This window comes from Dromiciops gliroides, chromosome 3 (assembly GCF_019393635.1).
Source record: "Dromiciops gliroides isolate mDroGli1 chromosome 3, mDroGli1.pri, whole genome shotgun sequence".
Taxonomy (NCBI): domain Eukaryota; kingdom Metazoa; phylum Chordata; class Mammalia; order Microbiotheria; family Microbiotheriidae; genus Dromiciops; species Dromiciops gliroides.
The window spans coordinates 251,385,952-251,402,868 of record NC_057863.1 but is presented as its reverse complement, the minus strand read 5'-3'; the positions used below and the strand labels follow the sequence as shown (position 1 = coordinate 251,402,868).

General features: G+C 40.9%; 1 protein-coding gene across 1 annotated transcript; it reads left to right on the top strand.

Annotated features, from left to right (window-relative positions):
• Positions 1-375: 375 nt before the first annotated feature.
• LYG1 (lysozyme g1) lies at positions 376-10,963 on the top strand. The gene is made up of 5 exons (XM_043990454.1): positions 376-418; positions 4,073-4,177; positions 5,820-5,989; positions 10,053-10,188; positions 10,776-10,963. The coding sequence occupies exons 1-5, from the start codon at positions 376-378 to the stop codon at positions 10,892-10,894; spliced, it is 573 nt and encodes a 190-aa protein (XP_043846389.1). The 3' UTR covers positions 10,895-10,963.
• The last annotated feature ends 5,954 nt before the right edge of the window (positions 10,964-16,917 follow it).

Here is a 16,917-nt window from a genome sequence, read left to right as displayed (position 1 = left end):
AGTGACTGAACAATTGTGCCTTAAATACACATCTTGAAAAATGTCTGGGAAAAAAAAAGAAAAAGAAAAGTATCTGGAAAACTCATGATTGTTTGAACCACTACAAACCAAGGGGGAAATCAGGTCATTCGAAAGATTGTTGAAGGATGCCAAAGCCTAAAGAACTAAGTTCCATTCCACTCCCCTCCCCCCATTACAGTTCAGATGATTTCTTTTTTTCTCTTGGTTGGGACCTGGGAAAATTTGGTTCTTCCTATTTTTGTTTTTCCCGTAGAAAAATTATAGATTTTTATGGTACCTATTGATGCTTTCACCCCTTCAAATTAATATTTATTTCAAAACCATTTCAGGTCCTGCAGGACAAGAGACATCAACATGTTTGTTTATTGGCTGCTTCTGGGCCTTGCTGCACTTACTCGTAAGTCACTGATTTTCCCTTTCCATTTGGAAATCCCAACATTTATTTGTGATTGGGCTTGGGGAGGAAAAGGGGAACTGTGGGGATAGGTGCATGGAGCTTCTAAAATATGAAATTGAAGTTGTTGTTTTTTTAAAGCCTTTATTTCCTCCTCCTAATAAATTCTGGTGTCAGGACTGAGGTATAGGAAGAGAACTAGGGAAGAGAAGAGAAAAAGCATTTATTAAATTCCTGCTATATGCTAGGCACTGTGCTAAGTGGTTTACAAATATTGTCTCATTTGAATCTCACAATAACACTGGGGTGGTAGGAGCTTAATGAAGGAAACTAAGGCAGACAGAGGATTAATTACTTTTTCAAGGTCACATGATGTCTGAAGCCAGAACTCAAGTCATCTTGACTCCAGGCCTAGCTCTTTATCAGGTCCCTGTTACTCTTTGAAGCCCATCAAAAAAAGGAAAGGAAATAGGTTAACTAGCTCATTTCTTTCTTTTCTTTTTTTTTTTTTGGTGAGGCAATTGGGGTTAAGTGACTTGCCCAGGGTCACACAGCTAGTAAGTGTTAAGTGTCTGAGGTTGGATTTGAACTCAGGTTCTCCTGAATCCAGGGCCGGTGCTCTATCCACTGTGCCACCTAGCTGCCCCAACTAGGTCATTTCTGAGGATGAAGACTGGCAAAATGTTGCTTGGGGTCAAAATTTAAATGTATGCTACTGGAATTTACTTATTATTCCATTTACAAAAGATATACTCCTTTTTTTATTGCAATCATGCAAAACATTTCCATATTGGTAATTTTTGTATAAGAAGAATTTAATTTTTAAAAAAAGAATGAAAGAAAGTGGAAAATAGCATGCTTAAATCTGTATTCAGACAATATACTGATATATCCTTTCTCTGGAGTTGGATGGTATACTTCATCATTAGTCCTTTGTGATTGTCTTGGAAAGATACACACTTTTAAAAGAACATGTTATACCAATCATAAAGGGGAAATGAATGCCAATATTGATAAACCTGAGTTACTTCCATATATATTGACCATAAGAATAAAGGAGAAAAGGTATTTTTCCATACCTGGAGCTATGTATTTATCTATAATCTCCTTTTTTGGGGGGGGCAGGGCAATGAGGGTTAAGTGACTTGCCCAGGGTCACACAACTAGTGTCAAGTGTCTGAGGCCGGATTTGAACTCAATTCCTCCTGAATCCAGGGCCGGTGCTTTATCTACTGTGCCACCTAGCTGCTCCCTATCTATAATCTCCTAATCCAAAAAATGGTAGATGTAAAAGGAATTCATACTTCCCTTTCAGACTAATAGTATCTTTTTCACAACTGTGAGCTTGATGGAGGATTGGGAGGAATTTTCAGAATTCCATTTAAGAATATATTCAAATATATGAAATATACTACATATTTTTCAAAGTTTCAGAGCTGGAAGGAACCTTAAGAAGTTATCCAGCTCAAGTCCCTCAAAGCATATTGGCTAGAAGGGTCATCAGAGCTCATCTAGTCCAACCTCCTTTGAGGAAACTGAGGCACAGGATGGCTGTATGCCTAGCCTATGGCCATGAAAGCAGTAAATAGCTGAGGGAGGATTTGAACCCAGGTCCTCTACCTCCAAAACCACTGATCTTTCTGCTGTAAGCTATTGTCTCCTAAGGACTCATTGTTGGATCATGACTTGATTAGAATTTACTGCAATTCATGCTCAAAACAATTAGAAAGGCCAACCAAATGAAGAAAGTGAAGGGGCATTTTAATGGTTAATTCTCCAAGGCTATAAGTAGTTTCAAAGAAGATGAAGGATGAGCACTGACAAAGGGAGCGCATTACCCAGATCTCCCAGACTTTGATGAAATCACAGGTCTGTTTAAAAAAAAAAAAAAGAGTTTAACAAAAAGGCAATCTCCAATTTCATTTAGTTATCCTGTAACTTGGAAAAGCCTTTCTTTTTAGCTCCCACCCTCAGAAATTACCTCATCATCTTCTCTGGAGACATCCCTTCCTTTTACCCAACTCCTAAGCTTAACAGGGACCTGTTTGGTTGACACTTATGCCCAAGTTGAACTAGCCAGAACCAATACCAGGAGTCATTTTAGAGGGGATATAATAGGAGAAATAATAGCTCAATGAATAGCAAGTAGGCTATAGCAGATACAGCTCTGGACCCGGTATCAGGAAGAATTGAATTCAAATCCCAGGTGTGTGAGCCTGGACAAGTTACTGTCTCTGCCTGCTTCCTTTCCTTATCTATAAAATGGGGATAATAGCACTTAACTACCAGTTTTGGTAAACCTGAGGGTAAAATGAGGTATTTTCTGTGAAGTGCTTTGTAAATCTTAAAGTGCTATGTAAATGCTAGTTATTATTAGCGATTAAGAATATCATTTATGGGGCAGCTAGGTGGTGTAGAGGATAAAGCACTGGCCGTGGATTCAGGAGGACCTGAGTTCAAATCCGGCCTCAGATATTTGACATTTAACTAGCTGTGTGACCCTGGACAACTCACTTTACCCTCATTGTCTGGCCAAAAACAAGAAGAAGAAGAAGAACATAATTTATGTATAGTTCTGATAGTTTCCCTAAGGAAGGAGCCTCTTCCTTTCAGTAACTATCTGCAGGCTAGCAGTTATCTACAAGCAAACCTCCCAGGTAGAATGAAATGAGACTTCCCCAAGAGGGACGCCTAGTATTTTTTTTTAGTGAGGCAACTGGGGTTAAGTGACTTGCCCAGGGTCACAAAGCTAGTAAGTGTTAAGTGTCTGAGGCCGGATTTGAACTCAGGTACTCCTGACTCCAGGGCCGGTGCTCTATCCACTGCGCCGCCTAGCGGCCTCTCGACGCCTAGTATTTTAATGGATGAAAGAGATGAATTAAAAATCTTCACTCCTCTCTCTCTCACACACACACACACACACACACACACACACACACACACACACACACACACACACACACACACACACACACACACACACACAGCCTTCCACCCATCTTGTTGGCAGAGGACACATTTCCTATATCTCTTTCCCTGAGAGCTAGGCTTCTATTTAAAAAACATATCTGGTTAAAGTGATATCTAAGCCCTTAGAGAGAAACTCTGGGACTAAATCGAGGTCTTAGAGAAGAAGGAATAGGAGAAAAATCAAACTGAGAAAAGGAGTATCTTTCAAAAACCACTCTTCCAAAACCATGTCTAAATATTTCACAGACTAGAATTCAAGATAAGTTGGAAATAATTTTGCGTTTACATTGGAGATTAGTTTCTCAAGAGCCGTTGGTCCCCAACTGCGTCCTCTTTCTGAGTCCTTGATTTCTTCAGCTCTGTGAAATTTCTCAAGAAGGCAACTCTTCCCAAGTTTTAAGGCGACACCATACTTACTCCACATGTATCAGAATAATGGAGAAGGAAGCTCTGAGAGGCAGATTTTCCTGCCTCCAACAGTGCGTATGTAGTTTTACAGCCCTGTTCCCAGATGATCAGCGACGATTGATGGGTAAAATGAATCTCCCTGCCCCCTTCTAAAGTCGACAGAGCAGGAAGCAAGAATTCACTGCTAGCGTTTTCTATTATGTGACCACACCCACAGTCAAAACTGTTCTGAATTCTATCTGCTAGATAGCTTACTCTGAAATCTCTCTCTTCCTCCAGACCCTGCTGAAAGTGCTAATTGGGGATGCTATGGAAATATCAGAAACATCGATACCCCTGGAGCTTCATGTATAATTGGAAGACGTAGAGGACTAAATTACTGTGGTATGGTACTTACCATAATAGGAAGCTATTTTCTCTTTTCTAGATTTTTTTTTCTGTCGCTTTAGAAAGGTCCCTAAATATCTGATTCACTTTTTTTTAAGTATTTTTATTATTTTCCAGTTACATATGAGAATAGTTTTCAACATTTGTTTTCACAGGATTTTTAGTTTCAAATTTTTTTTCTCCCACCCTCCCTTCCCTCCCTACTCCCCAAGACGGAAAGCAGTCTGATATAGGTTGTATATGTACAATCACATTAAACATATTTCTACCTTAGTCATCTGATTCACTTTTACAGCTTGGTCATGACTTATTCCCATTCTTCCATATGGCAGCCACAATCCTCCCCTTCACGGACCAGGTTCAATGTTACCGCTCCCCTCCTGAGAACTCAGATTTGCTCATAACAACGCAAACCCCTGGAGAATTTAAGAAGGATTTCAATCTCTTTACTCAGCATCCCATGCCCAGTGCTCTCTCACTTATGACCCACAGCATCTGGATCCTCTTACAAAGAACTTCCTCTAATGTGAAAAACATGTAAATCATTCCTTCCTCTACATCACACCCTCCCCGAGGGTCCCTATCTTCTCCTGCCTCTAATTCATACCTCTGCTAAGTGATTGACTAGTCAGGTGAATAAATATTTGTTTTCAATTTTCAAAATATTATTCCCCTCATTCTTTTTTTTTTCTTCAGGGCAATGAGGGTTAAGTGACTTACCCAGGGTCACACAGCTAGTGAGTGTCAAGTGTCTGAGGCCGGATTTGAACTCAGGTCCTCCTGAATCCAGGGCTGGTGCTTTATCCATTTCGCCACCTAGCTGCACCCCCCCCCAATTCTTCTTAAGAGAGGCAGGAATGGTGGGGTGCAATAGATAATCATTAGATCAGGAATGAAGAGACCTGAATCCCAGTCCTTTTTTTTTTTTGGTGGGGCAATGGGGGTTAAGTGACTTGCCCAAGGTCACACAGCTAGTAAATGTCAAGTGTCTGAAGCCAGATTTGAACTCAGGAACTCCTGAATCCAGGGCCGGTGTTTTATCCACTGCGCCATCTAGCTGGCCCTAATCCTAGCCCTTCCTAACCCTGTACTTTGGACAAGTCATATGGCCTCTTGGAGCCTACAATAAGTAAAATGGAGGTAATAATAATTACCTGGCTTACCTCTCAGGATGACTGGAAGAATATCTGTGTGAAAGCGCTTTGAAAACTGGAAAGAGTTAGGGATCAGATCTTTGATTTTATTCAGGTAGGAAACTCCCAGATGAATTGGAGGGGCGGGGAGGAAATCTGCCACATTTATTAAGCTGTTACTACTTGCCAACCACTTTGCTAAGCGTTGGGGATACAAATAGAAAAATGAAAGCCATCCACCGCTTTCAAGGAGCTTACGTTCTAATCGGGAGAGACAATACCTAAAAGACAGTGGTGGGGGGGGGACCAAAGCCCAGGGATACTTTAAGTTAACATCACTAATTCACAAGTAAAACTTGGGGCTCTGCATTTTAGATGCTCTATCGAAATCCCATGAATACACCACCCCTGGTTGAGATGGCAAGGTTCCGGTTTCAGATGGACATTTTGTAGAACCATATTTCACAAAAGTGTTCATCCTTTGCTTCCTCTCCCATTCGCTTTAGGTGTTCGTGCTTCTGAAAGGCTGGCTGAAATGGACTTGCCATATGTGCAGAGATATCAGCCCACATTGAGAGTAGTTGGCCAAAAATACTGTGTGGATCCTGCTGTGATTGCTGGTATCATGTCCCGGGAGTCATATGGAGGCAATGTCTTTGCCAATGGGGGAAATGTAGTCAATGGAATCGGTTTGGTGCAGGTACTTTACTACTACTACTACTACTACTACCACCACCACCACCACCACCACCACTACTACTATTAATAATAGTAAAAATAACTGACCTAGGGGCAGCTAGGTGGTGCAGTAGAGAAAGCACTGGCCCTGTATTCAGGAGGACCTGAGTTCAAATGTGACCTCAGACACTTGACACTTAGTAGCTGTGTGACCCTGGGCAAGTCACTTAACCCCCATTGCCCTGGGGGGAAAAAAAAGAAAAAATATTTTAAAAAATAACTGGCCTAATTTAAGTTTTGCAAATCACTTTCCTCACAACTCTGTAAGGACAGTGGTACAATATTATTCTCCCCATCTTACAGATGAAGTCACTGAGGCTTAGAGAATGATTTGACTATGGTTATGCTACTAATAAGAGCAGGAGAACCCAGATCTTTTTATTACCTTGGGCCCCCTCTTTTGCACATCAATTAAAATTAAAATATAGCTGTTTCCATGAGCCTGTAGATAGAGAACAGAAAGGGCCCAGCTATTTTACTACTTCATTTGGAAGTACTATAGATTTTTGTGGGGGGGCAATGGGGGTTAAGTGACTTGCCCAGGATCACACAGCTAGTGTCAAGTGTCTGAGGCCAGATTTCCCCTTCAGGATCTCTGGAGATTTTAATCCCTTTACCTAGCCCAATGCCTTGTACACAGTAGGCACTAGATAAATGCTTGGAGGATTTATTAGAGTTTTTTGAGGGGGGGGGTTTGGGGGGAGCAGGGCCATGAGGGTTAAGTGACTTGCCCAGGGTCACACAGTGTCAAGTGTCTGAGGCCAGATTTGAACTCAGGTCCTCCTGAATCCAGGGCTGGCACTTTATCCGCTATGCCACCTAGCTGCCCCCTAGATTTTTTTTTTAAGTAGATGGTGCCATGTTTGTGGATGCTGACTCCCATCTCCCTCCCTGGGTGTCCTGTTGCTTCATCGAGGCTGGCTTGCCTGTCCTGTGGGTGTCAGCTGGTTGGCACTTGGTGGGAATGCTCAGTTCCTTCTCCACAAAGTTACTTCCCTGGATGATGGCCATGGGGATTGGTCTGGAAAAAGGATCTGTGGTGTGAGGCCGTGGCATTCCCACTCCCAGGACCCTTTGTGTTTATCTGCTTGCTGTTGGTTGTTGGTTCATTGTTGCTGCTGCTGCTGCTGGGAAAGGCAGACCCTTTTTCCATAAGGATTTCTCTCCTCGGTGATGGCTGTGGAGGCTGGGTTGGAAGCAGGTCTGATTGTGTAAGAGGCACTATTCCTCCTAAGGCTCTTGGGTTCAGGGTCCCCAACTGTCCCCATCAGGATCTGCTGGAAGATGGCGATCAAAGTGATAGTAATCACTTGACTTGCCTGGCCCGTGCTGCCCTCAGTTCTCCTTCTGGTACAAATAACTATACATATAAGATATATGTTGTATAAATGGATGGAAATTTCGGAGGGAAGGTGCAAGCAGGGAGAAGGAATAAAGAGGGGACCAGGAAAGGCCTTCTGAAGGTAAGATTTGAATTCAGTCTTAAAGAAAGCCAAGGATGCTCTGAAGCTGACATGAGGAAGGAGAGAATTCCAGGCATGGGAGACAGCCAGAGAAAAGGCAGAAAGTCAGGAGGGAGGTGGAGAATCGTGTTCAGGAAGAACAAAAAGGATCATAGAGTACATAGTTAGGTGAGAGAGGAGAAGGAGGAAAGTGTAAGAAGATTGGAAAGGTTGAGAGAGGGCCAGATTTTGAAGGGTTCTAAAAGTCAGAAGACTTTCTTTATGTTTGATCCTGGAGATAACAGGCAGCTATTGGAGTCGTGACATAGTCAGATATGAGCTTTAGGGAGTTCATTTTGTCAACTTGACAGATGTTATGAAGATCGAAATAACAAGACTCAACAAATGATTTAATATGTGCAAGAAGGGTAAGTGAGGGGTCAAGGATGACACCAAGTTTGCAAGCCTAGGTGATGGGGAGAACGGTGGCCCCTTTGACAGTCATAGAGAAGTAAGGAAGATAGGAGAGTTGGACACAAACATATAAGATGTGTTTACTGAACTGAAAATTGGCCCAAAAAATGTTTTAGAAAATTAAAATGCCTCCTTGGGTTATCGCCAAATTGAGAAAGTTTGCTACCGTTGCTATAATTTATTATATTCTATGTCACAAAAGAGGCAGCGTGGTATAGCAGATAGTGGGGCTGACATTACAATTAGGAAGATCGAAGTTCAAATCCTACTTCTTATGCATACTAGTTGTGTACCCATGGACAAGTTATTTGATTTCTCAGTGCCCCCACACAACTCTCTTAGGATTCTAAATTACAGAGTGGCTGATCAGCATGAGTGGAGGGACTTTCCATCTTGGGAGCTTCTCAAATGATAAAATTACAAATCTGGACTCCCCTACATAGGGAAAATAAGTAGTATCTATTTTTTCATAAACTATCAAGGAGGTTCAGGCCTTCACTGAACTTTTTTGTTTTTTTTTGTTTGTTGTTTTTTTTTCGGGGTAGTGGGGGTTAAGTGACTTGCCCAGGGTCACACAGCTAGTAAGTGTCAAGTGTCTGAGGCTGGATTTTAACTCAGGTCCTCCTGAATCCAGGGCCAGTGCTTTATCCACTGTGCCACCTAGCTGCCCCGCCCCCTCCTTCATTGAACTTTATGGATGACTTCCTTACAATTGCTCCCAGCTGCCTTGTAGACTTTGATTCTACTGATGAATGTCTGGTGTTCCTGGAATGAATGCTTATCTAAGTAAAGATAGATAAGATTTGGGCTTTTCCCCAGATTCTTTAATGAGGACATGACATGGGGAGGTGATGTCATGACTTGCAGTAAATTGGATGTAAGTGAGGGAGGGCTGTACAAGGTCACCAGCCTCATTCATACCTTACTCTCTCCTCCAGAGCCATCTGGGTCCAATGGCAAGATATATATCAGGATGACTGGAGATGGCCCCAGATGTTTAAGGCAATTGGAGTTAAATGACTTGGCCAGGGTCACAGCTAGTAAGTGTCAAGTGTCTGAGGCTGGATTTGAACTCAGGTCCTCCTGACTCCAGGGTCAGCGTTCTATCTACTGTGCCACCTAGCTGCCCTCCCAGACTTGCTAAAATGTTTTTGAAAGAATCATTGACATGTTCCTTTACTCTTCCAACTTTTTTTCCCTCTCTTTTTCTACCTCCTTTTCTTCCTGCTCTTCCTCTTTCTCCACCAACTGGCAAAACTAATAGATCACAGTAAGTTCAACCCTTAGATCCTTTGAAAAGAATTATAATTGTGAATGAAAAACAATTTTTCGGGGGCAGCTAGGTGGTGCAGTGGATAAAATACCGGCCCTGAATCCAGGAGTATCTGAGTTCAAATTCGGCTTCAGACACTTGACACTTACTAGCTGTGTGACCCTGGGCAAGTCACTTAACCCCCATTGCCCCGAAAAACAATTTTTCAGCCGTGTTCACTGGTCTTGACAATTACAAAAAAAAAAAAAAAAAAAAAAAGTCATGTGTGTATGATTACATTAATTTTGGACTACATAAAAACAGCCAGGAGGCACTGTGCTTAGAGTCAGGAAGACTCGAGTTCAAATGTACCCTCAGACACTTACTAGCTATGAGACCCTGGGCAAGTCACTTAACCTCTGTATGCTTCAGTTTCCTCAACTGTAAAATGAGGATAATAGCACCTACCTCACAGAGTTATTGTGAGAATCAAATAAGATCATATCTATAAAGTGCTTAGTATAGTAACTAGTTCATAGTAGATACTTAATACTTATTTTCTCCCTCCCTCCCTCCCTTTCTTCCTTTCTTCCTTCCTCCCTTGGCTTTCAGCTCTACCTCTCTTTTTTTCTACTGCTATGTTTCACTTTAGGAGCAAGAGGCACAATGGTTGGTACTCTCCCCCTTTATAGCAGTCTTAAAGCTTGTCTTTTCCATGTTTGAGAACAGAAGTAGTAGGAGAATGCTGAGGACAAGAACAAGAATGGGAAAAGCAATAGCACCACAATCATTAAACCCTATTATAGGGCATGTCTCTGTTACCTTTTTTCTAGACTGGTGGTGTCCAGCACATTCCTACTTACTGGAGCAGTGATACACGGGCTGTTCAGGTTATAGAGAGTCTGACGACAAGAATCAAAGAAATTCAGAGGAGATTCCCAACATGGACCACTGACCAGTATCTGAGAGGTACATATAATTTCATTGGCTCCCCCATTCACCCCCCACCCCCGACTCCATGACAGAACATCCTATCATCATATGAAAGTTACCCTGTGTTTGCGAAGGCTTTGCTGTGTGGAGTTCTAAACAGGGCTACAAAGCTGGAAAAGCTCACAATGCCATCCCAGAAATGATCTATCATCCAAGTTCTAGCCTGGTTAAGTTCATAGGCTTTGCCACAGAAGATCAGTAGCCAAAGTTTTTGACCACAGAAACTCATGAAGACTCTCTCCTAAGGGGTAGGAGGCTATGAATTGTGTGGGTAGAGGAAGTAATGGCATTAATGAAATGAAAGTTGTTTGAAGAACTGATTTGATCGATCAACAAACATTTTAAGCAAGGGGCACACAAAGACAAAAATAAAAGCATAAAAGAAGAGTGATGGAATGCTTGATGGCAAATTGAGTGTCATTGAGCCAATTGTCCCAATATCTAAGCTCTGATGTGGTAGCCAGATGCCTTTGGAAATTGTCTAGAGTTCTCTTTGTAAGCCTGAAATAACAACCTTCTAAATATTGCCTTGTCCTATACTGAATCACTTCTGTTTATTTTAGGTGGACTCTGTGCCTACGGTGAAGGCAGAGGATATGTCAGAAGTAATCAAGACCTCGGTTGTGACTTTTGCAATGATGTCCTGGCTCGAGCCAGATATTATAAGAGACGTGGATTCTAACTTAAAGATACATAAAGAAAGACTGTGTTGTCTAGATTGAGCTATTCATTGTTATCATGGGAAACATTAATGGAGGCAAAATATTAAATAAAAGCTGGGCAAACAATGCCTGTAACTATGAACCTGTTTGTTTTGGATTTCCATAGTAATAAGAAATAAAAATTAAAAGGGAAGTTATAATCCATATCTGGTACTTCTCCAGTGAAATGTGTGCATGAACAACTTTTCTTTTGGGGTCTAGACTTAGGATTTCATTGGTATGGAAAGAACCTGGTGTGGAAACATCATCCACGGATGTAGATGAACACACTTTAAATTCATAAGACCCTAGATCGAGAGCTTAGAGGCAGTTCAGTAGTCCTGAATCCCAGGAAGGCTAAGTGACTTTTCCAAGGTCATACAGATAGTAACAAGAATCAGGATTTGAACCCAGGTCCTTTGACTAGAACTCTTTCTACTATGTACTATGCTATGTCCCATAGGGAACTACCTGCCACAGTAAGTGGATTGATAAAATGGCTATTATATGTCAAATGAAGAACTCAAACCCAGTTATTCCATCTACTTCCCTTTGGGTATTCCTATCTGTGTATGCATAATGTATGTACATATGTATGAATATACTTGATACAATATCTAATAGAGCTGGACTATAACATAATACTTCACCAGTGGCAGCTAGGTGGCGCAGTGGATAAAACACCAGCCTTGGATTCAGGAGGACCTCAGTTCAAATATGGGCTCAGACACTTAACACTCACTAGCTGTGTGACCCTGGACAAGTCGCTTAACCCCAATTGCCTCACCAAAAATAATTAAAATAAAAATAACACTTCACCGGATGGTATTGCTTTCTAGAACATAAATTCTTAGTTTCTGATCGAGAATGCTAGCGATAAAATAGAAATGATTTAGTCCAACCCTCTCCTACAGATGAAGTAAACTGAGGTGTAGAGATAGGAAGTGACTGGCTGAAAATTACACTGAAGTAACAGAGCCAGGGTTTGAATTTGGGTCTCCTGACTCCTGACTCTAGTTCAGTAATCTTTCCATTACACTGTAAGTGCCTTGGGGCATTTTATCAATTATGTAAGTTTAGAATTCTATTGAGGGGGTAGCTAGGTGGCATAGTGGATAAAGTACAGGCCCTGGATTCAGGAGGACCTGAGTTCAAATCCAGCCTCAGACACTTGACACTTACTAGCTGTGTGACCCTGGGCAAGTCACTTAATCCTCATTGCCCTGCGCCCCCCCCCCCAAATTCTATTGAAAATATGGGTGTGGTAACATGAGGAAGAGGTGTGGGTTCCTAACTAACCACATAGACTAGAAAGTAAGAGACAGATAAAGAAGTATTAAACTAAGAATAAAGGCTGTTTGGGGCAGCTAGTTGACTTAGTGGATAGAACACTGGGCCTGGAATAAGGAAGACCTGAGTTCAAATCCAACTTCAGACTCTTACTAGCTGTATGACCCTGAACAAGTCACTTCACCCTGTTTGCCTCAGTTTCCTCATCTGTAAAATGAGATGGAGAAGGAAATGGCAAACCATTCCAGTATGTTTGCCAAGGAAACTCCAAATGAGATCAAGAAGAGTCAGGCATGACTGAAATGACTGAACAGCATCATCAATAGCAAAGACTATTTATGTATTTTATATCCCTTTTCAAAATTAAGAAGGAATTTTCCCTAATAGAATCAGAGGGGAAGACTGGCCACTTGAATACCAACCCGTAGCCTTCTGGAGAGCATAGTTTAAAGAATTTCTCCCAATGAATGAAGGCCTTAGTCCCAAGCATAATGGGAAATCATGTACTAGGGATTTTTCTTCTCAATTATATGACCTATCTAGTTTTTTTGATTTGTAATATTTTACTTGAATTATTCAAATAATAATTCAAACCCTTGCCTTCATCTGGCTTTCTTGGAGCCATGATGTTTCCCAAACTAAGTTCCATGAAGCTCTGGTATTCAGTTCAGTTCTCTGACTGCAATTCTGCACTTAGCTGGTATAATGTAATGTGGTATGTTGTGGCATAAGAACAGAGGTTCCATGAGAAAACTTCCATGCTAGTGATACTTCTCCCTCTAAAATCTTAAATAGGGAAGGTTTATGTATCAAAAATACTTATTCTATGCAGAAATTTTTGGAAATGAAGAGAAGTTTAATTCTCTCTATTTTACTCCCAAATTGCATTGGGAATTTCCATACCCCCCAAAGCCCTGAAGTAGCATTGATGGTTTCTGCCAATGCATTTCAAGTGTTCTGTGGCCCAAAGTGTTCCCTAGCCAAATTCATTTGGCAAATGCTGCTGTAAGTGATACATAGGAAACAGCATCCAAAGAAACAAATTAACTTTTTACCAGTCTCTGGAGACCATATGTTTACCCCAAGGAGATAATTTACCAAATGACAACCTGTGGCCTTGAAGATTGTTTACTTTACTTAGGGATGCCTTTTATCTTGAGAAATATTTTACACTTCTTGCTTTATCACAGAAATATTGAACATTGCATATTTATATGTACATATATATGTATAGATGTGTGTGTGTGTGTGTGTGTGTGTGTGTGTGTGTGTGTGTAAAGAGAGAGAGAAAGTTTAATTCCTGAACTCACATGTTATAGATCTGTAGCCTGGGGAGAATTAGCCTATATGGAATAGATATTATGGGATAGCCTATGGGCTATATGGAGCAAGTCGCTGCTCTAAGAAATCAGTCTCTGGGGTTGCTTTTAATGAAATGATATATAATTTCATTGTTTTTCACCACAGTCCAGATGTACCCAAGCATACCCAAGGGTCAGAAAATGGCTGAATTTTTCTTTTTTCCTTCCTGGCCCTTGTCAGGGACTAGGGAGGAAGGCAAGAGGGTACATAAAGGTGTTGTGATTATATTTCTCTTCCTAGAGTTAAGTTGTTGTTGTTGTTTGTCCTTTGGTCTCTCAGAGGACCAATGACATCATGCTGGTGACAGCTTGACCTGTGTGAACTGGATTTGAGTGAGGCAGAGCTGTGTAAAGTCCTCAGCTTCATGCTCTCCTCTAATCATCCAGTCAAGAGCAGTGATAACCCAGTGTGGGTGACCTCAGCCTTCCTAAATTATGGTCTTTCCCAGGTAGCAGTTTGTCTGAGACCACACCCATTCAATGACTAAGGGCTAGATAAGGCTTCAGACAAAAGGTGGCCCAATTTACCATCTCAAAGATATCAATCTGGGAGGGGGAAACTCCCAGAGTTTTTGGCCAGAACAGAAAACAATTGCTATTTCCATTCATTCTAAGCTATGAAACCTAAACAAGAAGCCATAGAGACTTAGGCTGGGCCTATTATTGGCTATTTGATGAAAGTCAGTAGGTCAAAAGCTGATGGCATAGACCAGTAAGCAAGGGTTTCTGGGAAAATAGAAGTATAGGAGAAGGCGGAGAAAAAGGAAAAGGAGGACGAAGAGGAGGAGGAAGCAGACAGGTGATGCAGTAAATAAGGTGCTGACCCTGAAGTCTAGAAGACCTGAATCCAAATATTGCCTCAAACACTGAGCAAACCATTTCACATCTCTGTGCCTCAGTTTCCCCATCTGTAAAATGGGGATAATAATAACACCCATCCTGAGATGATTTGATGATCAAATAAAATAGTATTTGTAAAGTGCTTTGCAAACCTTAAAGTCCTCTTTAAATGCTAGTTATAAAAAAAAAAAGAATGAGAAAGAAGGATGAGCTGGGTTGTATGAATTTATTTATATGTTTTAGATATATACTACTTATTTATCATTTTGAGGAAAGTTCTATTATTATGTGTTCTGGTGGGGGTTTTTTGTTTTGTTTTGTTTTTGCAGGGCAATGAGGGTTAAGTGACTTGCCCAGGGTCACACAGCTAATAAGTGTCAAGTCTGGGTCTGTATTTGAACTCAGGTCCTCCTGAATCCAAGGCTGGTGCTTTATCCACTGCACCACCTAGCTGCCCCCGGAAGACCTAAATTCAAATCCAGCTTTAGACACTTGCTAGCTGTGTGACTCTAGGCAAGTCATTTAACTTCTGCCTCAGTTTTCTCATCTACAGAATGGGATTAATAATAGCACATTCTCCCCAAGGTTGCTGTGAAGATCAAATAATAAAATAACTAGAAATAATTAAGCATAGTCCCTGGTACATAGTAATTGCTATATAAATATCATTATTTATTATTATTATTATTAATTTTCCTGGAGAGATTCTCAGTGGAAGCAAGAACTAAAAAATGTATTAATTATTTAATAAACCTTTATGATTGATTCTGTGTCCATGTCAATCCAGAGCTTTACTTAAGGATAATGGGCACTACTAAAGGCTTCTAGGTGGCACACTGCATAAAGGCAGGAAGTCGAGTTCAAATCCAGCTCAGACACTAGTTGTGTGACCCTGGGCAAATCATTTGAACTCTGTCTGCCTTAGTTTCTTCATCTATAAAATGGGAATAATAATAATAGGCTCTTGTAAAGATTAAATGAGATAATATTAATAAAGCATTTTGCAAACCTTGGAGCGGTATATAAATGCTAGCTCTCATAATTACATAGTCTGTAGAAACTGAGTACTTGCCTCTGAATTGCTTAAAATTAGGAAAGGGAGTTTCATATTCTACAAGTCATGCAGAAGAAGTTATATTTAGAAATAGACATGTCTAATGATTAAATGCAAACTAAATAATCCACTTAGCGAAACTCTTAGGGAATATCTCTGGGATGCCAAGAATAACCAAATTAATTCAATCACTCCAGTTAAAATGATTCATTGAGTAGAAGTGTGTAACATTTTCACAGTGCAACATTCTCACCGTGCTGAGTTCCCAACCTGCTACTTTCAACTTGTGAAAACTGTATCCAAAGTAAACATTCTGTCTGGATTTAGGACAAGCAGAGTCTTGCTGAGTAACTATTAGCTTGTTATTATTCTACCTCCATAACAGGTCTTACTCACATCCATCATATCCTCTCCACTTACCTGGCCACCATTCCCATTCAAGCTTTTATAATCTCTTGCCAGAACTGCTGCTATAACATAAGAGGGATTCTATCCCTCTCCAATCTCTTTCATGCAGACATCAACATAATATTACTATGACAGATCTGACCAGATCATTTCTCTGCTCAGAAATCCTGAGTGGCTCCCTCTAGGATAAGCTATAGATGCCTTGGTCTTGCTCTTAAGGTCCAACCTACCTCTCCAGAGTTATTTCCTGTCATTCTCTGCTCATGCACTCTGCTTAGGAGCTATACTCTACTACCAGCTATAGCCCAAACTTTCCTTGTTCTTATACAAGCTGGTTCTTACTCATGATAGGCACTCCCTCCTCAGTTCTGGATTCTTTAGGAATCCTTATTGTGCTTTAAGACTCAGTTTAAGTGCCAACTCTGGGAAGAAATTTCTGATTCCCCCAGTCATTAGTGCTTTCTCTGCTCAAATACTTCTAAAACTCTTTGTCTAACACATCTTTTCCCATCTCATTTTCCTCCCCTATAACATATTCATGTGTGTTCATGCTCTATCTTCCAGAAAACTATAAACTCCTTGAGAATAGGGGCATGTTTTGTTATTTGTTTTTGTTTTTGTCATTGTGTCCCCAAATCTTAACATATATAGTAGGTGATTCATTAATACTTTTAAAAATTGAATTGAGGGGCAGCTAGATGGCGCAGTGGATAGAACACCGACCCTGGAGTCAGGAGGACCTGAGTTCAAATCCGACCTCAGACACTTGATACTTACTAGCTGTGTGACCCTGGGCAAGTCACTTAACCCCAATTGCCTCACAAAAAAAAAAAATTGAATTGAATGTCTGATTTGAGACTGGCCTTCCTCTTTAATCCAGCATACCTCTGGCTGTCGTCTTAAGCTTTTTCTTGTCCAATCTGTGCTGAAGGAAAACAAACTAATTTTAGTCAGTGTGGAGATTGCTTTGTTGGATAGAATCCTAACAAAGACAGCCAGACTACTCCCGTCTCCTCCACACCAGTTTTATTAGCATCTTTCAAAGGTTTAC